Source organism: Falco rusticolus, chromosome 5 (genome assembly GCF_015220075.1).
Source record: "Falco rusticolus isolate bFalRus1 chromosome 5, bFalRus1.pri, whole genome shotgun sequence".
Lineage (NCBI taxonomy): Eukaryota > Metazoa > Chordata > Aves > Falconiformes > Falconidae > Falco > Falco rusticolus.
Genome location: NC_051191.1, coordinates 20,225,096 through 20,248,605, shown reverse-complemented (window position 1 = coordinate 20,248,605; position 23,510 = coordinate 20,225,096). Strand labels below are relative to the sequence as shown.

The window sequence follows — 23,510 nt, the reverse complement described above, 5'->3', positions numbered from 1 at the left end:
CTTCCTGGAGCTAAACTCAGCAATGCATGAACCTTCAGGCTTTAATTTTTCCCTCTTTTGGGCCACTTTGGCACTGACACAGGCTTGATGGGACCCAGAGCTCTTCTTATCGAGGTCTAGTCAAACCCCTCACGGCTCTTCCCAAGTCTCGCTCTGGACAAGCATGAGGCAGAGTCACGGTTTGCTCTTCTACTCACTCAGAGGGATGAGTGGATGGGCTGTGATTAGTAGATGTTAGTGACCAGATGAGGTGAAGCCAGCTGTGCTTGCTGTGACATTGACACATGCTGAGACTTGCTACCCACAATACCCCTGTCTCCTTGTAGGCAATGCACATCAACGGCAAAAACAGACCCCCGCCAGTCACCAGCGGCAGGAAGCACTGAGCTGGTGTCAGATCGGTGGGTCACCTTGAATTGAGCAGAGCGTCTCCCTGCAGTAGGTAGGTGCTCTCTCAATTACTACATTTTTCACAGCAGCCCCTAGAAACTTGCTTTTCCACATACCCAGCCTCCATCAGGTAATTTCTAACCAGCCTGTGTTTCCCCACTCCCTTGCTGGCTGCTGAACCATGTCTATGTGGAAAAGCTGCAGAGGTGGACTGGGCTCAGGAGTGCCCCATCCTCAGCCTGACATCCTGCGGTGAATACTGGGAAAATGCCATGGCAACCAGGAGGGAAGAGCATCCTCCAGCCCGCTGCTCTGAGCTGCCAGCAGAATGTGTGGCGAGCCCTCCTGCCACCCGGGAGCCCCCACCACAGTGCCGGTGGCCCCGCTGCAGTACGCCTCCATGAGCAGCAGCCTCCTCCCACGGGGAATCCATGAAGCGAAGGATGCGTTTTTACAGTTACCTACAGAGATGCATTAAGCATCTTTAAATCCAGCTGCTGCAGGAAAGCAGGATGGAGACCTGCCAAGCCTCCATCACGGGACTGTAGGTTTGCCTTCCTCTTTGGTGGCTGCACCCAACACGTGAGAGGTGGGGTGCTCAGGGGACCCACTCGGGGGCTCACAGGACAGCATGCTGCTGTGAGCACCAGCTGGGACTTGCTGGCTTTGCAGCCAGTAGCAGCCTAGGGGCTCCAAGCAGGGCTGTAGGGATGCCCTGCATGGTGTTGCCGAAGGATGCTGCTGTCACCCTGCTCAGGACTCTGCTGCTCAACTGGAAGGCCACCTCCTCTCCAAAGCTCAGTGCAGTACAAATAACTTCCCGTATGCCCCAAACTCCCTCTAGGGAAGACGCTGAGAAGCGCAGATCTCAGCTGGCCTCATCAACACCCATCTCCAGCTTTTCATCAGCTCTCCATGGACAATTCCCTTGACGGTGGAAAGCAAGCTCAGCTCTGCTTTGTACATGAGTTTAGACACCATGAAAGACAAAAAGCCTACAAGGAAACAGGGGGTTGTATCTGCAGCGGCTGAAAGCTTGCACCAGAAATGTTACACCATTTAACTGAAACAGAATTAATTGATGAGTTTATATAGAAAGAGGTAGCTTTACCCTAGGAGCTAAATGCCTAAAGGGCTTATTTTTCTTCTCTCTCTCTTTCAGATCTGTAGAAATACAAAGCAGTTGTGGGTTTCCAGAACAGCACCTGAAAAACTCAGTTTTGCATCTAAAATTCTGCTTCACATGATACATTTGGCACATTCGGCTGTTGCTTAAAGATAAACAAACAAGCAAACAACAAACAAACAAACAAACAAGAACCCTTTGCAAAGCACCCTCTAACCCAGGTTCTTGGCTGTGTTAGCTGGAGCCCCAAACTGGAACCGTGGTGACACTTCAGATGCTTCTGGCTTGAGTCAATATGAGCTCTCATTTAGCTTTACGGGCTGGCTGATCAGCATCGCACCAGCCCTGTCAGCAGAGGTGGGAGGTTGAGATCTGAGTGTGACTATGTGCAATGAGGAATGACACAAAGCCTGATGAGGCTGGATGGCCATGGCCAGTCACAAGACAAGGGGACACTGAACACAAATGCCATCTCACACACGGTTCAACGTTGCACATTTAATGCGTGAGTCACCCTGAAGCGCATGAGTTCAGCCTCTGGTACTAATGCAGTTCTTCAGCTGGCATTTGCATCGCTAGCTATGACTCACTGGATCACTAATCAGAAACGTACACCTCTCATTAGTTAGCGTCAGCTTTATTGTGGTAATGGATGCCACACAATGAATCCATTTCAGTGTTCAGCAGCAGCTCTGAGCTGCGGGGTCCTCGCACTGCTCCTGCTCAGTGGAACGACTGCTCGGCATCTGCTGCTGCATGAGCTCTGTCCTGGGAATGGCTGTGAAGTTCAAGTCAGAGAGACGCCAAGACGTCTGGTCGCTCTCCTGCAGCTCAGCTTAGCAAAGGCTGCTGTGTGTTGGGACACCGGATCTTCAAGGATCCCATTCATGTTAAACATGAAGATGGCTGCTGCTGGTCTCATGTCAGCCTTCAGAGACATGCTCTATCAAAGGAACGGTCAGGGTAGCTCCCAGCGGAGCAAAGTTCCTGCGCCCCCAACTCAAGAGTCATCGCTTATTCCCATGGGACAGTACAAATGGAAGTTGTCACTCTGCTGCCACTGTCACCGCCGAACTACGGCGTCTCAGTGAGGGCTGTGCGGAAGGCTGTCTCAGCAAGCGGGCACACTACTGCTTTGGGAGCAGAACCTTCCTGTGACAGCACGCAGTGCATGGGCACAGCAGCGCTCCCCTCACCGTGCTCAGCCCTGGCCGGTCACACGGGGCCTGAGGAGCGGGGAGGATGGAATAAATGTTGTCTCTAGCCATTGCCTTAGCTCTGACCTTATGCTCTCATTCTCAGTATTTCTTGGCCTCTTTCTCAGTCCCTCTTGTCAAACGTCCTCCTGTGGAAGACCATCTTGGAAGGAGATACAGCCAGAGTTAGAGTTACGGAGAAAGCGGTTTGTGTCTTCTGCTCCTGGGGTCCCCAGCCGGGACCCTCACAGACCTCTGCAAGAGAAACGCACCAGGGCCTGCCCTACAGCCACCACGAGCAAAGGGAAGTTACCTGCTCTTAAGTGTAACTACTGTAAATTCAGAATTTAATGTGGTTAGAAAGAAGCTCCAGCCAGGAAACTGGCCACCACAGGCAAGCTGCTCCGCCTGCTTCAGCAGCAGCTGTAGCCCCCGGGGCGGGGGCACTGGCAGCTTGTGGATGGTTCCTGCAACGGCACCTCATCATCCCTGAGGTCCGTAGAACTCCATGACACTGCTGGCTCTAGGTAAGAGCTTCACAACCCTTCCTGGAGCAGAGCTAAACGTAAGAATAACAGAAAAAGCTGCAGCATCAGGCCACAGCCCTCTGGTCCTCCAAGTGCCCCGCGGAGGGACTTGGGCAGGCTCTGGCTACAGCACTGCCCGGGCTTGCATGAGCAGCACCCTTCAGCTCCTGAGGAGATGCTTCAATCCTGGCTGGCGGCAGCGATCATGCCAGCACAGGCCCACCCTCCTCCCTAGCAGCACTGCTATAAATTTAGGGGTGGCTGTTGTGGGAGGTTTAGGTAATACTGTTGTTCTCAGGACAGGCCCAAGGACTGGAAAATGTGTCCTGAAATGGGTCATCTAAGCTTATTTAACTGCTCTTTACATTATTTTCTGAATTTACAGCAATTTCATAAAAGAGAGGAATTTTCACAATGAAGCAGAGTGGCTGACATCATTAAATATTCTATTTACAGCTGACTTCTTGGGAAATATTTCAAGTCTTTGACATCAATTGGGAGCATAAAAATTTCAGAGATGAAAGGCCATGACTTTCAGAAAAAAGAATGAGAACATTTAACTCCGCAGGACAGCTGGAAGTGCCAAACACTGGGTGGCAGGGTGGGCAAGGAGAGGAAGATGGACTGCACTTCCCTGGTGCAGGTGGGCAGGGTCTCTTACAGAAGGTGACATGCATCAGTACCATGTCACAGGGCAGGAGCTCCAGCACGGTCTGCTGCTCCTGGGAGAGACTGGGACGAGGACAGCACAGGAATCAAGGGGAAGCAGTGGTGGAGGACAGGAGTGGGTTAAAGAGAGGCGGAGGATGGAGAAGGGGAGTCTCCTAGAAATGGGGGGTACCTGCACATCTCTGTATGGGGAACAGCAGATCAACCGTACACAGTGATCTGGATGGACACGGGAAGCAAGGGAAGGAAAGAGGGCAGGCAGTGGGGGCACTCCGTTCGGACTTCACACAGGTGTTTTTCACTGCTGGCTCTGGAGACCAAAGCGGGCCGAGGGCAGACAATTCAGCAGCCCCTCCATGGCCCCAAAACAGGTCTCAGCCAAGGGCTGATGCCTGGCATGGGTACACTGTTGGAGATGCCGTGCCTGGTTGCCATTAAAAGCTGATGACGCCCATGCTCTCCAGCGTCACTGAAGATGTGCACAGTCAGTGCTTTTTAGGAGAACGAGGCTTGGCGTGCCTGGTTTCAGAAGGGTCCCCAAATGCAGTTAAACTAAGTGCATTCAGCTCAGGACCCTGTGGTTCCCGACTGAGCAGCGCAGGGAGAAGGGACCACATGTGAGCCACCGGTCTCCAGGGAACGGCCATAATCTGCATTTGGGGCTAAGCCCAGACAGATAAAACTGTGTAGCTGGGCAAGATTATTCCACACTGCACCATTAACTGTGAGTTGGGTTACCTACTGAGAGGTGGGTCACTGGTACAGCCAGGCCGGCACTGCCAACACAGGCACCACCAGGGAGATGTGAGCCAGCTGAAGGATGGAGCTACACAAACACTCACTCCCCTGGGGGTATGTCAGGATAGGACACTTTGTCCCCACTCTACAGCTTGAAATGTCACCAGCTGTGCTAGCACCACGTGGACTTGTAACCCATCACGGTGATGATCTAGTTAGAAAAACCTTTCCAAAACAAGGGCTCCCCTTGGCTCAGAGCTCCCTGCTGAACTGGCACCTCGCCGACCCCCAGCAACCGCCCACCAGTGATGCCAGTGGAGCTGCTCACTGTGGCTTTGCTACTGCGGGAGGTGTGTGGCTGCACCCTGAAAGGGTAGAGCGAGGTGGGACAGTTTGGTTTGCTTCCTGCTGTAACTTTCCATTTCAAAGCCTTGCAAGGGTTCACTCTCAAATCTGGGGCGCTAATTTAGAGGTTTTTCGTTTAGTTTCACAGTTAGGTGGGTAAGTCAGGATGAAGGCGTGGGGCAGAGGGGCTGCTGCTGCCATGGGGACAGCAGCTCGGAAAAAAGGCTGGGTGCCAGCAGGTCAGTGTGTGGCCTGGCGCTGAGGATGTGGGGCAGTGCAAGGGACACCAAGAGGTCAGCGCTGCTTGGGGAACGTAACGGTCACAGCTCCAGCGTGGCAGAGGGAACCGCCGTCTCCTCAGTGCCGTGAGGGTGAAGGAACCCACACAGGGCTTTGTAAGAGAAAAGAGGCTCCTGCATGTCCTGGGGTCCCTGTGCTGTGACCTTTCAGATCTCCTGGGCTGCTAGGCTCCACGCAGGTCTGTGTGGGGAGGAGGAGAACAAGGGGTGAGAGGATCTACCATGCTTAGCGCTGCGTAGATGCCTCTGAGCTAGCAGCCAACTCACCAACCTGGAGATGTGTGCGACCCAGTACTGTGCTCTGCAGGACACAGCTGCTGTGAGCACCCGTGGGAGGGATGCCCAGCTGCACACCCTGCCTGGAGCCATGTGTAAGACCCCCCAGCTGCGCCCTGCCAAAACACCTCCCTGCAGGTCACCAGAACTCGCTTGTTCCAGAAACCTCGCTGAGCTCTGCCTCAGCGAGCAAAGGTCGGGGTGGTGCTGCTGTGACCTTTCTAAGGGCTGTCACAGACCACCCTCGTGACAGCTCCCACTCAGCCGTGACTGACCAGAGCTCTAATACATAGTCTGACAACATTTGGAGATCCTTTGAAATGAAAAGCACTAGAGAAACACACATTGTTATTAATTGTTCAGGAGCAAACATTTAGAAGTGAAACCCACAACTAAATACAGCAGCTTAACAATAGCATCGAGACAGAGGAGGGACATGAAACAACAGGAAGGCCATTTAAAGGGAAAAAGCAACAGTGAGAGCTCGCTACGTGTGCGGTGTGTAGAGAGGAGCCATGAACAAATCACACCCACTTCTGGAAAGCATGTCTCAGCATCGTCACCTCCCATGCAGCTGAGAAGTCCTGACATCTCTGAAATGCCCCTCAAAACACGCCCTGGATTCCTCGGCACAGTTACACTCTGCTTATGCACCTCCCCGTCCCCCCCACGGACGCCTAAGCCCTGCACCCCACCCCCACCCCTGGCCAGCGACCAGCTTCTTACCGTGCCGCGACCACAGGTGACTTCTTCCCGGGATCTAACGTGGACCCGGCTGGTTCCTCCCCCAGTGATCGTGTATCCTTATTCAGTTGCTGTAGTCGGGAACTTAGCTCACTGATCACAGTTGGCTTGTCATCATCAGCCCCATGGATTGGCCTGCTCTCCATGGGGTCCCCCCATAGCTTGGACCTTCTCTGAAAGAGGTAGCGTGGCCGGCCAATGCTGGCTGATGCCAGAGTGGCCGCATGTTGCTGGGAGATGAGCTCGCTGTCCGAAGACTGCTTCAAAAGTGGGTCCCTGAAAGTAACTGGCCCCTTGCTGAGCTGGGACTTGAGTTTTGGCTTTGGAGGCACTGGTGGCTTCTCGAGTATAAAAGTTTGTCCATCCGCAAAGGAAGTGTATGTGTCAGTAGGCTCCCCGCTTTCTGAGGACAACGTAGACATGCTGGAGACCGTAGAGATGGTGCTTGTGGTCTCCAGGTGATGGTCACTTGAACTTCTGGTGTCCACCTCTTCCACTCCCGAGTCTGCAGCAGACTCTGGGGCTACGGGGGCATCAGAGGGCTTCCCTGAGGGTGTTCCGCCAGTGGTAGAAGGTGCTACTGCTGCCGCTGGTATGGATGGCGTGCTAGGCGTAGCCAGGTGGCTGACTGGTGTGCCAGGGGTGGTGACCAGTACCCCGTTCGCAAACTCATCTGGTGGAGGCACCAGCCCTATCTTGGCCAGCTCCTCCCTGGTCTCTTCGTCACTTGAAGACAACTGAGCTGGCGGGAGGGTAACCGTGTAGGGCTCCACTTCTTCCTCCGAACTCCCTTGTCCCAATGTCTTGTCAGAGGCTGGACTGACTGGAGGCTTTCCCACAGGACTGGGCTGGGTCTCTGCTTTGGGCGACTCTGCTGGCTCTGTGCATGCTTCAGGGACAGCTGGTTTCTCCTCTTTTACCTCAAGACCTATCTCGTCTTGGCCATTACTTGTGGCATGAACCATGATGAGGCCAGCGGTCTTCTGCTGTGATGTATCCACTATGCTAATAATCATGGACTTCTTGTCTTCTTGTTTTTTCTCCTCCTTCCCAGGTGTTTCTGCTCTCACCTCAGTTTCTTTTCTCAGTGTGGACGGAGTCCCCCACGGGCCCTTAGTGGGGGCCAAAGTCCCAGAGTCTGTTCCGATTGCCCCTTTGCCTCCAGGTGAGTACGCAGGGGACACTAAACTCTCCAACTCCCCCCTCTCTGGTTCTTTGGTTTGGATGTCCACAAACAGGGGTGCTGCTCTGTCTGAGTCTGGGCTGTGGATCGGGGTGGGCGACCGGGATGGGACTTGAGTTGAGAGGGCCCGTTCCCTTGCGGCCAGCGCAAGCGCCAGTGGTGAGTTTGGATCCAAGGGCTTTCCTGTTAGGGGGTGGATGAATGTTGAGGATGAGCTGCTAATTAATGGCTTTAAAGCTGAGACAGGGGAAGGCAGTAGTACATCTCGGCTTCCTAACAACCGCTCATCGATAGACCTGGACTGCTGCAAGGATGGCATGTCGCTGCTGGGGGGGCTTCCTTCGATGGCCCCAACCGAGAGGAAGACAGTGGATTTCCGCCTCTCATCCAGACGACGGTCTCTGTCCTTCATGACTCCAGCAATGGCAGTGGCGAAGGGGATGCCTGTGGCTTCAACCTGAGCAATGCCAGTGTGGTGCTGATACTCCACTCCACTCAGGCGATGGCTCCTGCGGGTGGGAGAGGGCTCCCTTGTAAAGCCTCCGGTGATGGCCAGTGCTGCTCTCTCCTGCGCATCCTCCACTTGCAACTGCTTAACAAGGGGACTCTTCTTCCTCTGCGGCTTGGTGGGAGCAAACAGGCTGACATTGAACTGACCCATGTTGGCATAAGGGTTGTCAATCACTCTCCCCTTCCTCTTCAGCTTCTCCGGGGGGGTTGCAGATGGGCCAGGCCGAGGGATCTCTGTTGGCTCCACGGGAAGATGAGAGGAATCCTGTAGGATTATCATGGATCGGGCCCTCTTCTGCCTTTCAGGGTAAGGAATGGAAGTCCTCGCCTGATCATACATCTCAGCTGCACTAATGACCTGTGGGAGTCCATGGAGTTTAGCCTCTAGGCTTGGCTTAAAGCTTGATCGTATGGTATCATAGGCTCTTCCAGGGGGCGGAGGTGGAGAGAAGGATGGAGGGGGGCCTGTGTCAAAGTAATATGGAGAAGGAGGTGGGGGTGGGGCTGTTTGAGGTGGTGGTGGAATCCCATGTCCTTCCCTAACAGTGTCTTGCATTGATGTGCTCCGAGGAAACTTCCCATCTAGCAAAGAAGCAGCAAGTTTCTCGTCTTCACCTGGAAAACAAGAACAGTGAAGTCAGAGAGGACGTCTCCAGAGAACCCAGAGTGCAGCAGTCACCGCAAATTGGATATACGACATCCCTTTCTTCCCCCCACCCCAGTTCCTTTCCGAGGTGACTTTTCCCTTCATCTTTTATTTGCTCCGTGTAAGCGTTTGCAGTTCAGCCCTTTGCTCATGTTCACTTGGCACGGGAGGGTGGCCACAGACTCTCACCATGTCTTACATTGTTTTAAATCCATCAGACAGTTGTGCCCAATACTTTCCAACCGGGCTGAATGCTCTGCAGACCAACGCGACAGTGACAGAATTGAACACTTGCTCGATCAAACCTCCCGACACCCAAGTGCCGATGTGCGAGACAGCTGAGCGCAACCAGGCTGTGCAACTCACAGCAAACAGTGCCATCTCCCAGGCGCGGGTTCTCGCGCTCTCCCGCTCGCTCTTCTTGTGTCACACTCCCCCCTTTCCCCCGAGGGGTTACATATGCTTCAGCACGCTAGACTGAATTCAGAAGCAGGGCCTATCCCAAACTTAGTTACATGATTCAAGAATTGGAAGTACCCAAGGAAGCCAGATTCTCTCATTCTTACTATTAACTTACTACCTGGGTGCACAGTGAAACTTTTTTCAGGTACTTGTAATACTCAAGTGAAAGAGTACGAGAATCTTGCAAAGTAAAGCAATACGAGGAAAAATCCATTAATATAGCAAGTACTTGTGTGGATGAGAGTTAACCAGCCTAACCTGCTCCAGCCTTCTCCACCACCCTGCCCCTCTTCACCAAGTCCTGCTTTGCTATGCTCATCACTTACTTGCCATATCTCCTTCTTTTCAGTCACAGTTCAGCAGTTTTCAAGGTTTCAAATTGCTCTTGAGAGAATGCTCAAGATGGCAGAAAGCCACGTTTTGGCACAGCAGCACACTGACCACCTGCTTTTTTGGCTCCAATGCTTTTTTCTGTAATGTCCACCAGCATTCAAAGTGCTTTGGCAACTGTGCCTTGTATTACGTTAGCAATTTCAGCAAATGCCTGCAGATGCAGAGTCCACTGGGTTCCCTGGAAAAAGGGAGCATTTTGGCCAGTGGGCACCGAACTTTACATCTCGTCACATTGTTCAGACTATGGCTGTGTTCAAAGCCATGCTATTTTTGCTGAACGCAGGCTTGGGGATTTTTAACACCAAGGTAGCAGAATGAACTGGAAGCACGAAACAAGTTCAAAGAGAGACTGGACAAAGGTATGGAGGATGCACTTTTTCTGGGCTATTATGTGCACAGAAACCTCTGAAATGAAGACACAGCTGCCTGGGTGAGTATTCAGGAGAAACCTCCTACCACTGCCCTGTTTTCACTCTTTCCTGGGCATCCGCTTAAGAGCAATGCTTGAGACAGGATCCTGCACTAGATGGAGCCCTGGTTTGGTTCAGTGTAGACACTGACCTGTTTTAACAGTGTGAAGATCCAAAAAAACCCCCAAAACCAAACCCCATGCTTTTATGCTTATTTGTATTTCTCGCCTGGGAATGGCCAAGAATTGAAACAAGGAAATTTATGCAGCACTGAGCTCTGTTACCAGGCCCAGACTGTTACAGAACATGGTCTAGTGCCATTACAGCTTGTCTTACGGATGTGCTGACCATCCTGTAGCTAGGTACCACTGTGTTGAGTGCAGAGCTATTGCAGGAAATAAAATTTGAAAGCAGGTTCATCTTTCTTCGATCTCCGGATCCGCAAAGAGCAGACTGGCCAAGTGGCAGCCAGACCAGAGGAGAAACAGACACCAACAGTCACTCAGCTGCTGACCATGAAGAGTTACGGATTTAGTAGCCCCTGTTCTACCTGCTGGGGCTTCCACAAGCCCCAGCAGCACACAGCCCCTCCTGTGAAGTTCTTTTAAAGCATTAAAAGCTAAGTATTTCAAAGGAAGGAAGGGTGAAGGGGACAGATAACCTAAATGTATTCAAGGCATGGGTATTAGTTTTTCTTTTATTGTACATACCTGCTTCTGTAATTCTTTGTTTTATTCCCTCTATCGCCCACCTGTTATTTTCCTCTGCCATAAGCACCTGTCCTCTGTTTTTTCTTAAATGAGGTGGGGAACGCTATGGAAAATGATATCCAAAGCACTACCAAGTTCAATGACCAGCTAAACATCTCAAAAGGACCTAGAAAGGAATGCACCAGCAGGGACTCCATGAATTTCAAGGACAGACACAAACTCCCACACCTGAGAAGGAAGCACCCCTTGCAACTGGACAGGCTCGGGGCTGGCTGACTGGGAAGCAACTCTGTGGAAAAGAACTCGGGGGCTTGGTAGGCAGCGAGGTGAACATGGGCTGGCCCTGTGCCTTGGCAGCAAAGGCCAGCGGTGTCCTGGGCAGCGTGAACAGGAGCAAAGACACCAGACAGAGCGAAGAGGTTACCCCTCTCACTCCCACTCATGAGACCACACCTACAACACTGCTGCATCCAGTTTTGCAGCCCCCAGTACAAGAAATATATCAACAGCGTGAAGGGAGTTCAGTGGAGAGCCACCAAGATGGTCAGGGCTGGAGCTCTGGCTCTGTCTGGAGAGGCTGATGGAGCCGGGCTTGTTCAGCCTGTGGTAGGAATGGCTTTTGGGGGGACCTAACAGCAGCCTTCTGGTACCCATGGGAGGTTATCAAGAAGATAAAGCCAGGCTTTTCACAGTGGAGGACAAGAGGCCATGGTGGGGGGAAAAGAAGCAATGGGCAAAACCGAAATGAGAGGTTCTGGCTGATAAAAGGAGAAATTTTATGATGAGGACAGTTGAGCAGCAGAACAGGCTGCCCAGAAAGAGTGTGCAGTTTCCACCCTTGGAGGTTTTCAAGGCCATACTGGATAGAACCCTGAGCAACACGATTTGATGTCATAGCTGACCCTGCTTTGAGATGGAGGTTGGACTGGAGACCTCCTCCTTCCAACCTCAATCATCCTTTGATCGTACAACAGAATAACAGTGGCTTCATTACAGTCCTGGTTCCCAAGGTTGTAGCGGGAATAATACCTGTTCCCTGTGAAAATGAACATCTCCTATTGCTTCTCAGCAAGAAAATCGACACTCAGGACAGATCACTGATGGGAGAGGTGGGAGGAAAGCAAATTCTTGGTAGGCTCTTTCCTCACTACCTGCAACTCACCATTTTGACGTAGCTCCTCTGCTCGCTGTATCTGCATGCTTGTCATCTGAGTCCTGCATAAACAACCACATCCACATACTCACCTGCCTCTCCTCCTCTCGGTGCAGCTTGCTCGCTCCCTATATTCTGTTGACGACACTGCCTCAATACTCAGTAGTCGGCTTCCCCATCTCTCCTCCAGCCTCACAGATCAAAGGCACATCTAGCCCAGCGTGCTGCCTGGCAGTGGCCAGTAATAACTTCCTGAGGAAGCATATAAGAAGGCAGCAAGCACCAAGTGCTGCTTCGCCCCTCCCAAATGCTCTCAGCTTCCAGCAATTTGCTGATCAAGAGCTGGCTGAGTCAGACTGCCTTTGTCTTTAACCCTTGGTGGACTTTCTTATTCCAGATGCTTGGCCCTGCTCTTTGAACTGACTCGAGTTTCTTGCGCTCCCAATATCCTGCAGCAGTGGCTTGCCAGCCCTGCATGCAGAATTACCTCCTTTTCTTTCTTTTGAAACTCTGTCAATCAGTTTAATTTGATGCCCACCTGGTCTGTAAAGACCTTTAACAAGGCTTTCTGTGAACTGTGTTGCTGTGTTATTATGTTCTCTTATTCAAATCTTTCACTACCCATTCCTACTGTGATAGCGAATTTTGTAAAATACGTCTTTGTGATAGAATAAAAGGAAACTCCTCACTGATGTTTAAATGTGATCATGCTGGCAAAATGAAACCTCTCCCTTAACATGGAGAAGCATCTGTTTATAGTTAAGCATAAGACTAATCACTGCTGAGTTTTATTTACTGTCTGTGCAGGATATAGCTCTGCTCAGGGAGTCTCCAAAGTTGAGCAAAAGCAACCAGTAACCCTTTGGGAGCAGGCTTGAAACCTGATGTCTTGATTAAGTACTGAATTTATGGGTTGTGTTCAATCCTTGCAGAGCAGACTGGACCCTGCACAGATCCCTGCAGAGGTAATGAGCACACAGCCGGACAGAAATCCCCCTGCTGAAAGCAGTGCCAAGGACAAGGGTCCTCCCGAAAGGCGAGGGACCAGCTACAAGACTGGTGAAACCATCCTGGCAGTTTTTCACTTGAAATGGAGAAATAATCTATATGAGTTTATCTAAAATGCTGGCAGCTGAAAGCACAGCACTCTTTTATCCAACCCTATTCCTATTGACTGCAATGTTGACAGTTCGTTACTTGTAAATATATTCATTTTTCACTTTTATCTTAACACCTGCCTGTTGCTAAATGCTGCGTTGGGCAATGGGCAGGCCTCGGCCCAGGGGATGGGCAGGCTGCAGGAGAAGGAGCCTGGCCAACTCCTGCAGCATTCAGAGAATTTCTACACAGTTCAGGGGTACCCAAGCAATAGCAGAGCAGCCCTCCACCAATGCGCGCATCCACAGAACAGACTATCAGCCGACAAGAAAAGTCTCCACTGATGAGCCTCAGCCAGACTCTAACACACAGCACAACACTGGGGGAAGGCAGTTCCTTTAAATTTGTAGCACCTGAACTACATTGCCCTTTCACTCCCTCTGATCTCAACCCAGCAACTACGCTGTTTGCCATTCCCCTGCGGTGCAGGACACACAGGGTGTCTGAGGTCTTTGCTTCCCAGCACACTCTGCCACCAGCAACCAAGCGCTCTCACCTCCTCTACACCTCACACCGATGGTCTGCCAGATGAACGAGAAACCTTGTGAGCTATTCCAGGTTCTCAAGAGGGATGGTGGAGGTGAGAACGAGCAATGAGAAAAAGATAGCATCTGTCTGTCACAAATGGCATGACCCTTTGTGTGCTGCCCGTGACCTCCCTCTGTGCCTGGTCCATCTTCCATGTCCACAACTGGAAGATTAAACTTCAATGACAAATAAACAGACATGTCCCTTTGCTAACTGCCATTGAGATTTCATCTCAGTTCTCTTCAAACAGCGTATACTGTGTCTTCGTAGCAGTAGGGTGTACATGCTTCCTACAAAGAGCAACACAACATCACCAGGATCAAATGATGGAGGTGGGTGCATGCAGGGATAAGGAGTCTGAGTCAAAACAGAACCTCCAGTGACCAGCAAGGACCAGGAAAGAACCCCATCTCTGAGCACCTAGACTAACTGCTCTGAAATGAGAACCACGCTCCCTGATGCGCACCCGACGCGCAGCCTGGCAATGTCACAGGTCTCATGGCAACACCCCCTCTGCAATTCAGAGTGTACTCAATGCATTATTAATCTCTAAGGAAAACACAAAACCTCTCTGTAATGCTTTTGGGCCTGTTGCCATAACAGCCTAAATCCCTGTGAGAATCTAACTCTGTGCATTAATTTGGGCTAGCTAATGAGGTGGCTCTCTCCAGAGCACGCCCTACCATTCCCAACCTTGCTCTCCCTGTGCAGGGATGGCAGAGCAGCTCCCACAGCCTCCCCTAAGCTAGAGCAGAAAGGTGCCAAGTGCCGTGGCTTTGCTCATGTCCAGAAGCAGAAAGCGGGTGCACATCACCATCCTCTGGTACGCGGGGCTAGCATCAGCCCCAGGCAACAACAGAAGCAGCAGGAGGAGGAGTAAAGCCCACTGCTCTTCAGAGAGCAGTGAAATAACGGTACTGTTGTCCTGGTTTCAGCTGGGACAGAGTTCATTTTCTTCTTAGCAGCTGGTGCAGCACTGTGTTTTGGATTTAGTATGAGCACAATGTTGATAGACACTGATGTTTTAGCTGCTGCTAAGCAGTGCTTACTCTAAATCAAGGACTTTTCAGTTTCCCATGCTCTGCCAGTGAGCAGGTGCCCAAGCAGCTGGGAGGGAGCAGAGCCAGGACAGCTGACCCAAACTAGCCAAAGGGATGTTCCATGCCACAGATCGTCATACCCAGTATATAAACCCGGGGGGAGTTGGCCAGAGGCTGCCAATTGCTGCTCAGGGACTGGCTGTGCATCGGTCAGCGGGTGGTGAGCAACTGTATTGTGCACCACTTGTTTTTTTACATTTTACATTTTTTTTTTTTGTGTGTGTGTCTGCCCCCACCCCCCCTGCATTTTATTCCTTTCTCTCCCTCTCCATTTCAATTATTATTGTTGTCATTATTATGTTGATTTTATTTCAATTATTAAACTGTTCTTATCTCGACCTACATTTTACCTTTTTCCAGTTCTCCTCCCCATCCCACTGCGGGGGGGTGGGGGGAGTCAGCAAGTGGCTGCATGGTGCTTAGTTGCTGGCTGGGATTAAACCTCGACAACTGCGCTGGCTGCTATGGCACAAAGCTTAAATTGCAGCTAGGGTGAACATGAGAACCTGCATAGAGAGGGGAACATTGCGAGTTCACCCAGGATCAGGGAAGGACTGTCCCGGAGTGGGATGGGGGGGGCTGCATGCTCCCCCTCCGCTGGCAGAGCAGAACCCCAGTGCCTTTCTGAACACCAAGGCACCACTTTGGAAGGTGCATCTGCCGCTGGCAGCCAGCGCCTGCAGCCTGTCGTGTTTGACATGGGGATACACACTACTTCTATCCGTGCAAAACCACCATCTACATTACCCTGAATTTGCTCAGGGGAGAGACTTAGTGGGTACCATGACAGTTCTGCAGACTTTCAAGTGTTTTTAACTTCTGATGCTGGAGCAGATGGCGTGGTAGCTATCTTGGAAGCCTGACAAAGATTTTCTTTTCTATCAGCCTCCCCACTGCAATGCATTTCTTTTCTTCACATTTTTGTCAAAATAATTCTTCCATTCTGCTTTCTTTGTAGCCAGCCAAAGGTTAACAACCTTGGTCTCAAGAAATTTTTAGGTGCGAACATGAAATCTTTTGATCTTTTATCACAAGTCCCTGGGAAACGAAACCAGCTGTGTAATATATGCAAATAATTCAGAGCATTTCTTCACCAAAAAAACAAACCAACCAACCAACCCCTGCTTATTTTTCATCTAGTTCCTTACTTTTAGTAGTGATTTTTATCATGAAGTCAACTGACTGTACAGCGTATGAGCCTGTTCATTGTGGGAGTGAAATGACAGCTCAAGAAGGACTTCTAAAACGAGCCAGTTGCAACCCAATTTCTACTGTTTGGCTGTTTTCTATTTTAGCTTATCTGGAATTCCACAAAAATTAGCTGGTTTCTAAAAGGCAGCTGAAAACCTGCTTTTGATGTGTACTGTGGCAGGCAAACTGGAAACAAGAAGTTGCTGTCCCCTCCTCAACAGGAATTGGTCCCTTTCAGCGCAGACAGACACATGCCATCCTTGGATTGAACATCATCAAAAGCTACATGTGATTTTTTTGCTGCATTTATTGTCAGATTGGATTTATGCTTGGATGCTGTGCTCGTGACAGCTGCAGCCATTCCTGCTCAGAACAGGGCATCGCCAGGTCTACTTCTAATCCTCCCTGATGCAGATTAAATTCAGTGTTTCTAATCCCCTTGTTGCATGGTGTGTGTAGCTGTAACAGCTGGGAACCCCGTGCCAAGGATCAGGGTCTCCATGCTCTAGGTTCCGAACAAAATAGATGTACATGGGACATCACACTCTGTGCTCATGAGCATATAAACCCTACACACAACCCAACAAACCTTACTGTCGTATAAACCCTACAAACTTCAAATCTCTCTTCTCACAGTTCTCTGCATACAGAGATCCTTGACAGTGCACCTGCATGACGAGCATCACACAGCGAGGTGTGGGTTTAGAGGGACTTCCTGAGTCATTGACTTGGCCTTCACCAGCAAAAAGGAGCTCCTTACAGGCAAGTATTTCATATTTAATGAATACTTTTCCAGTTTATGATCTATTACTGGGTGAAGATGCTCTCTCACACAAGAGATCCCGTTTAATATGCTGTCCAGCTGTTTGTGTCTTGATTGAGCCTTGAACAACTTCTGCTTAGAAGCATCTTTCCCAGGCACCAAGGCAGTCAGCTCTGCTCCCTTTCTACCATGTACATTAAAAGTACTGCAATGCATGAGCAACTAATTAATGCCTACATTCACTTCCAACACTATCTCATCATCTGCTTGGCCCAGGTTCTATTGCAGCTCTTCAGAATTAGGGGAGCTTGCTGCCTGCAGATTTCATGGCAGGACAGCAGCTTTATCAACACAGTGTATAAATACACACCAGGGCAGTCCCTTAAACACCCACTCTTTTTTTTTTTTAAAGATTATCTCTCCTAATGTGTTTTTCAGATAAATCATACACACATTTTATTATCTCCAGCTATCTACTACGTTCAGATCAATCTCATTTGGCACTACAGGTACCAACTGCTCTCGTACGAACACGAACGTGAGGCACGTATGCACAGCAATTCTCTGTACGTATATTAAAAAGTACATTTTGAATGCTAACCCTTGCATTTTTCAACTAATTTTTGCATTCTTGCTGAGATTGCGCTGCTCTCAGCTGTAGCTCAAAGCAGAATTTACCTTCTACTCACTTATTTTGTGTGTTAAGACAATCTGTTTTGGCATTACCATTACTATCAAATGATGCCTTGGATTTACTTAAAATTAACCCTTGCCACACAGCACACCACCTTTCTCTCTGCCCCCCAGGTTCTCTAGCTGAGTGGTAATGCTGTCTCCCCAGCTCCGACCTGCACAGCCCTCAGACCTTACGAACACTGTGGCTTGGTGCTACCACCCAGATGAAACCCACTGATACGCAAAATCAAGAGAAGAAAATGAGATGCCCATACTGCCGTTGTGCCACCAGCCCTTGTTCACTCTGCCTCATCCTCCCATCTCCTTCTTCCAGCATATTTTCGGTTTTAGCTGCACCTTAAACCTTTTGGGGCTGGGTCTAAAGATCCTGACATAATCCTTAGATGACTGCCTGTTACAGACCCTGTCCTGTTTTTCCTTAGAAAAATTTCAGTTGTTACCTGCTCCACTGCCTCAGTCTGTGACAGCTCATGGTCACACACTCACCACCCATGTGCTCAGCACACTGGGTGTCCAGCCCAGCCACGACCACGGGCAGACAGAACATCACCCACCGATCCCTCATTAGCCAGCATGGAGGGTGGGAGAAACTCCCTGCTCCCTGGCAGCGCTGTAAAGACACTGAGAGAGCAAGGGACCTCTGGAGGTCTCCAGCCCAGCCTTCTGCTCAGAGCAGTACCAGTGTCAGCGTTAGAATAGGCTTCTCAGAACACATGCAGCTTTCAAAGCAGAAATCATATTAAACATCCTCTCTTCAAAGATCTTCAGTTACAAGCCAGTAGAGAGGGCGGGGTTTTTCCTGCTGATTCCTGTGCAAGCATGAATGCTCCACGGGGATGACCTTTCCTCTTTAGGAAGGGATTTCCCCCCAGTTTGCCTTACCTACAGATTTTGTTCGTGGAATTCCTTTGCGCAGTGAAACATGGGGCTTCTCAGCTCCCGCAAGGACCCCCGAGTGTGCTGCCATACCCTGGCGTTCAAAGAGTGACTGGAAGAGAAAAAAAGGAAATTACCATTCTGGACATCACCGAGACTCGGCTGAAAAGATGCAACACTTCCATCTCAGTCCACCTGATTCTTCTGACTAGGGGTGAAGCTGGGCAGCCAGGACTGCCACAGCCCCCAGAGGGGAGGCTTCCCTGGGGGCAAGGATGGGCCCCTTCCTCACCTCTACCTTCAGCAGTCCCTATTCTGTGCTGCCCCATCCCACGTGCCTCCAAAACCTGCGCTATTGCTCTTGGAAGGGTTAACCCTCCCTCTGTCTCTCCCCTGCCTGCTTCCCCTCTCTGCCTGCTCCCCTGTCTTGCTTGCCTGTTCCCCCTGCCTGCCTGCTCTCTCTCTGCCTGCCCGCTCCCCCTGCCTGTCCTTCTTCCCCTGCCTGCCTGTCCCCCTGCCTGCTCTCGGGTACTTTGTGCCCAGAGTGGGGTGGCACAGCGATGCCGACTCCAGCAGCAGCCTTCCTCCCGTGGGAAGGCTTCACTCAGGCCAGTCTCAGAAGCAGCCTGTCCCATTTTACCTCCTGCTCCAGAAGCTGCCTCCCACCGCCTGCAGCACTTTCACAATCCAGACAGCCTGGAGCTGGCAGCCCCACTCCTACTCCATCCATGCTTCCCCTCAGAGACGGCGTTTTTCTCTTGATTCCTCCTAATTTCCAGCTTCACATCCTGAACACTGCACCCGGACTAAGCTCTCCGGCTCAGCTTTCCACACTCCTTGAGATCTGCTCTTATGCCCTCCCCATGGCAATCCCCATACTGGTGAGCAAGTGCCAAACAGCCTGGGTCAGCTCCTCCACCACCGCCCCGGGTCCTGCTCTGTGTCTCAGCCTTTGCCCAGTATGTCCCCTTTCACTCCCCTAGGGAAACCCACTTCCCACCATGAGCCCGTCATGCTGGCAGTCAGCATCTGTCACAGCATGACGTGCCCTTCCCTCTCCCACCGCGAGCCCTCCTCTCTCACACTGATTTCTGCTGGCGTGATGCGCCGGCTTGTTGGTCGCTGCTTCACAGTGGCTGCCCTAGAATCTGCTTCAACAATGTCTGCTCTCAGTGCGGGCTCGGCTGCTGCCAAAATCTCATCCAGTTTCTCTGAAAATCCAAACATAAAAGCAAACAGGTTAGCAAGGGCTGCCATACCAAGGCAGGTCCCCTACGACAGGCCCATCCCCTGCGGCGTGGCTAAGCAGAAAGTGAGGGTCCCTGCAGGGAGAGCGCTTCCCAGGCCTGTTGAGCATGGAGCTGAGGAAGCTGCTGCTCAGTTGTCTCCTCCCCAGCCAGTGGCTAACACATGATTTTGAAGGTGTTGCTGGAGATGCACCGGCTGGGCACCCCCTGAGCAGCCTGCCTGACCCCTGGGGTCTGACCTGCCAGCACCCTGGGGGACCCCTCCGAGCTGTGCCACGCTTTGAGGAAGCCTTGATCCTCACATTACAAGAGCAAATTTTTGCCCAGATATATTTTTGGCATTCAGAATGAGACCGAGTTCCCCTAACTGGGTGATGAGGGTGTGGGCAGCGGCTGCAATACGGCACATGAGGAACCCAGGTGCTGCAGCGGCCGCAAGCAACGCAGCAGTCCACGGGACTCTATGGGACTTGGGCTGGCTCCAGCACAACCAGTGTCACTCCACTGTCTGTCTGGGAGAAACTGGGACGTTTCCTTTCCACGTGGACTCGTGTTCCCCAATGGCCCTGACAGAAGTAACCTGGCCCCGTGCACCTCTGTGTCCGTGGGTCCAGGAGCTCTGGGTGGGCGCAGGCTGGAGGTGGCACTGCCTGCCTGGGCTGTGGTGCAGAAGCACCATCGGCAGAGCCATCACAGCCGTGGCTGTCACCCACGTGCTGACTCCCAAGCCTGAGCCGCGGTCCTGTCTCATCACTACAGACCTGCCTGACAGGCTGGGCTGGTGGCTGACAGCGAGAGACCCCGGTCTGCACTGCCCAAGGTGCCCGTGGCAGGGGTCCCAGTCAGGTCCCGGGCCCATCAATCATGCAACCACGTCTGTCCTTTGGGGAGCGGCTAGCCCCCCCTGCTTCTCCCGCCTGCTGCTGGGAACATGCTGGGACACAGCACCAGACCCGGCTGCTGCTGGGGCTTTCTGTCTGGGGCTGTAAAGCATCCTGAAACTTGGGACACTGGGACGGGCAGCAGGCAGATGCTGGCCACCATCACCACTGACCCCACCTGAGCTCCCTCTGCAGTGGAGCCAGACAGGTCCGGCAGAGCTGAGCTCACGAAGGTGGCTGGGCTGGTGCTCAGCCCATGCAGGGTCCGCTCATGTGTGGCTGCCCCCTGCTCCTACAGCTGCCTGGGACAGGCAGTGTCCAGCCTGTTGGCTCCATGTCATAAATGGTGCCAGCCGGCCCTGGAGCACAGCTGTTGCACTGGCAGAGTGCTGTGCTGGGGCTGATGGGTCTGCCTTGGCATTCACCATGGCTGGACGCCTCTACCCCCACGGCACCACCAATGCACCATCTTTCCTGGGGAGAGGGGACAACACACGCAGTGCTAATCCCATAAGGCTGATGAGCTCTGCCTGCCGCCTTCAGATAAGGCTTGTAAAGCTCTGGGCTCCTTCCAGCTGGGCTGTTGAACTTGGGACTGCGAAATGTTGCCACTGTGGTGTGGGAGCTGCTGATCCTTATGATCTGAGTGACCGGGAGTGCTGTGACCATCAGGCCGGTATTCCTACAAAATCCTGCCGGGGGCTGACATGACTTATGGGCCAGCTTCAGCACCTCCACACACTGGCCATGGCAGCTGTCTGCATGGCAGCTTGCAAGCCAGCATTCCTGAGTTATAGAAACTAAAAATGAGTCCCGACTATTTCAGAAGCCCAGTCTGTGGAAGAATGAGTCCTACGCTAACACTGACACCAAGCGGTCTTTGCCAAGGGGACTTACATGCCCTCTGAGGCCAGCACCCTTGGTGGCAGGTACCCACTAAGGACCTGGGACTAAGGACCTGCACCCGCTCCAAGAAGTCAGCTTCCTTGGCACAAAACTTCTAGTAGCCAACTGTCTTTGTCTCTGGGGAACTTCATGGCTCCTCTTCCTCACTGCCATGTGACCCTTATGCTGTGCCCAGTGCAAGAGGCACAGGGCAGTTCAGCTGGCTCAGTGGGGAGCTGGCTCATCCCTTACAGCCAAACACTGCTGGGCGACTGCGTGGACCTCTACCAGCCCAGCCCCAGGAGGGGACCACCCACAGCCTCACTGGTGTCTCTGGAAGCTGCTCAGGGCAGCCTTGTAGCGATGCAAGTTTGGGAACCCCAGTGCTGCAAGAGGAGTAACAGCAATGCTCAACCCTCTCCACCTGCCTCTGCTTCCAGCTTTGTTCCACTTTCCATCTCTTAGTACCATTAGAGAATGGGGAGACAAATCATCACTAACTGCACTTTGTATCTACCATGTCTTTGCAGACAGAAGAGCATTCTGGAGTGGATCCAGCCTGCCTCCAGGCTGCTGGGGCAGGACACGAGGCAGTGTGGAGACACAAAGAGGGATCCCCCTGGAGTCGGTGCACCCTGATGGCCCTGGCTGCCCAAAGTGGCAAGAGCTCTCCACCACACACTTGGAGATGGCCATCTTCAATGTCTGGACATCCCTGGTGACCTCCAGCTGATCATTCTGATGCATGAGAGCTCTGCTTTGCCTCCACCTCTGGGTACTGCCAGATCTGCACAGTACAGTGGAGGTCTGGGGAGATCCCTCAGAGATCTCACGCTTGTAAGCTCTGCTCAGCTTCTTCCCTATGCTATCACTGTTATGGTGGAAGAGTTGTCCCCTCACATTTCCTGTTCCTTGGGAAAGTTCTCTAGCTTCACGTTACCAGGACAAGAGTTTTGCTTCTGAAAGGCTAAGAACTGGGGTCAGGTCTCCAGGCTCTCTCCCCCCTACCCTGTGTCTGTGTTGGAGAAATGCAGGACTGCGTGCTGGCATGGGATGAGCCTTCCTGCTCCATTCAGGATTGTTCGTTACTGGCCCTCAGCCGTAGCAAAAACCTCCTGGTTTTGTACTGTTGCTCATGCAATATCCACACGGACACTGTGCAGTGCAGCTGTCACGTAAGGAGCCCTGCTGCGACCAGCTTTACCCCAGCTAGCCTGGGCACTGGCAATGTGGCCTTCACGGTGGGTGGCCCTCTCCACCCGGAGCCGGGACACTTAACAGCCAAAGTGGCTCTCTGCCACCTGACTGGGGTACACCCTCAGAGCTGCCACCAAACCCTGCCTGCAGTGCAGGTATGTCCTCAGGTGCTTCCTTGGCCCGGGACCACAGGGAGCAGCAGGACACAGGACAGCCTGCATAGAGGCGGAGGCAGAGGCACCACCTGCACGGCTGGACATGGCAAAGAGCGTGGCTGACATTTCATCCGACTGAGCTCCAGAGGCCTGACCCAGGGGCTGAAGGAGGCTGCACCGAGGACCCCACATGTGGGGACATTTCTGTGCAAGGCATTTTCACCGTGGAGCAAACACAAAGCAAAGCGTAACACCCGGGGAAGTCAGCCCTGGGGATTGAATGGGCCCGGCTGGCGAACAGGCATTCCTGCCCGTGCCCAGCAGGAGCCCAGCATGACTGTGCCCATTTCTGCCTTTCTGCTACCCCGCCAGAGCCGCACGTGGCAGCTGCTCCCTGCGGCAGCAGTGCCGGGCAGGAGGCTGGCCCATGGAGCTCTGGCTCCCCTTGGGCTGAGCCTTTCCGTGACAACAACCTGGGCCAGTCCTTGGGGTGCACCGTGCATGCCCGTGTGGGTCGGACTGGGTGCTGGCTGGGTGGCTGATGGGGAAGGGAGGAGCCCCAGGATGTGTGGTTTCACTCACCCCCTTTTCTTCTCCGCATGGAGGCTTGGAATCAAGAAACAAAAGACAACATGAATGGCATGCACAGTTCCTGCTTTCATTCCCAGCTCCAGCCTCGCTGCCTGCCTGCTGTGCCTCATCCCCGCACGCTCTCCTGCCTCCCAGCATGCTGGCAGGATCAGGCCTCGAGAGCGGAGCATGTGCCTGCCTCGCCGGGGGCTCCTGGGATGAAGGCTCAGGCAGGGCAGTGGGTGTAGCACCTTGTGCACCCCCCTACGCTGCTGCCCCTCCACGGGAAGGTCAGTGCCTCTCCTGGCCCTGTGGGCAAGCAGGGGCCAACGCAGGCTGGGCTTGCTGCTGCTCCACTGCTGAGCCCTCTCCTCTTTGCTCAGAGCAGGAGAGCAGAGAGAAGGTGCAATGTCAGAAGGAAGACCAGGAGGTCTGGATGGCATTTAATGCCCAAGCCACGGAGAAATGCTCTTAAACCCTTTTAAT

General features: G+C 52.4%; 1 protein-coding gene across 1 annotated transcript in view; it reads right to left on the bottom strand.

Annotated features, from left to right (window-relative positions):
• Positions 1-23,510, bottom strand: part of SHANK3 (SH3 and multiple ankyrin repeat domains 3) — a 370,723-nt gene that overhangs the window by 19,978 nt on the left and 327,235 nt on the right. The window contains exons 21-24 of the mRNA XM_037388277.1: positions 23,037-23,060; positions 19,173-19,300; positions 18,096-18,201; positions 6,293-8,618 (exon numbers count right to left, since the gene is read on the bottom strand). Coding sequence (XP_037244174.1) covers positions 6,293-8,618; positions 18,096-18,201; positions 19,173-19,300; positions 23,037-23,060 — 2,584 coding nt within the window. The remainder of the gene's footprint in view (positions 1-6,292; positions 8,619-18,095; positions 18,202-19,172; positions 19,301-23,036; positions 23,061-23,510) is intronic.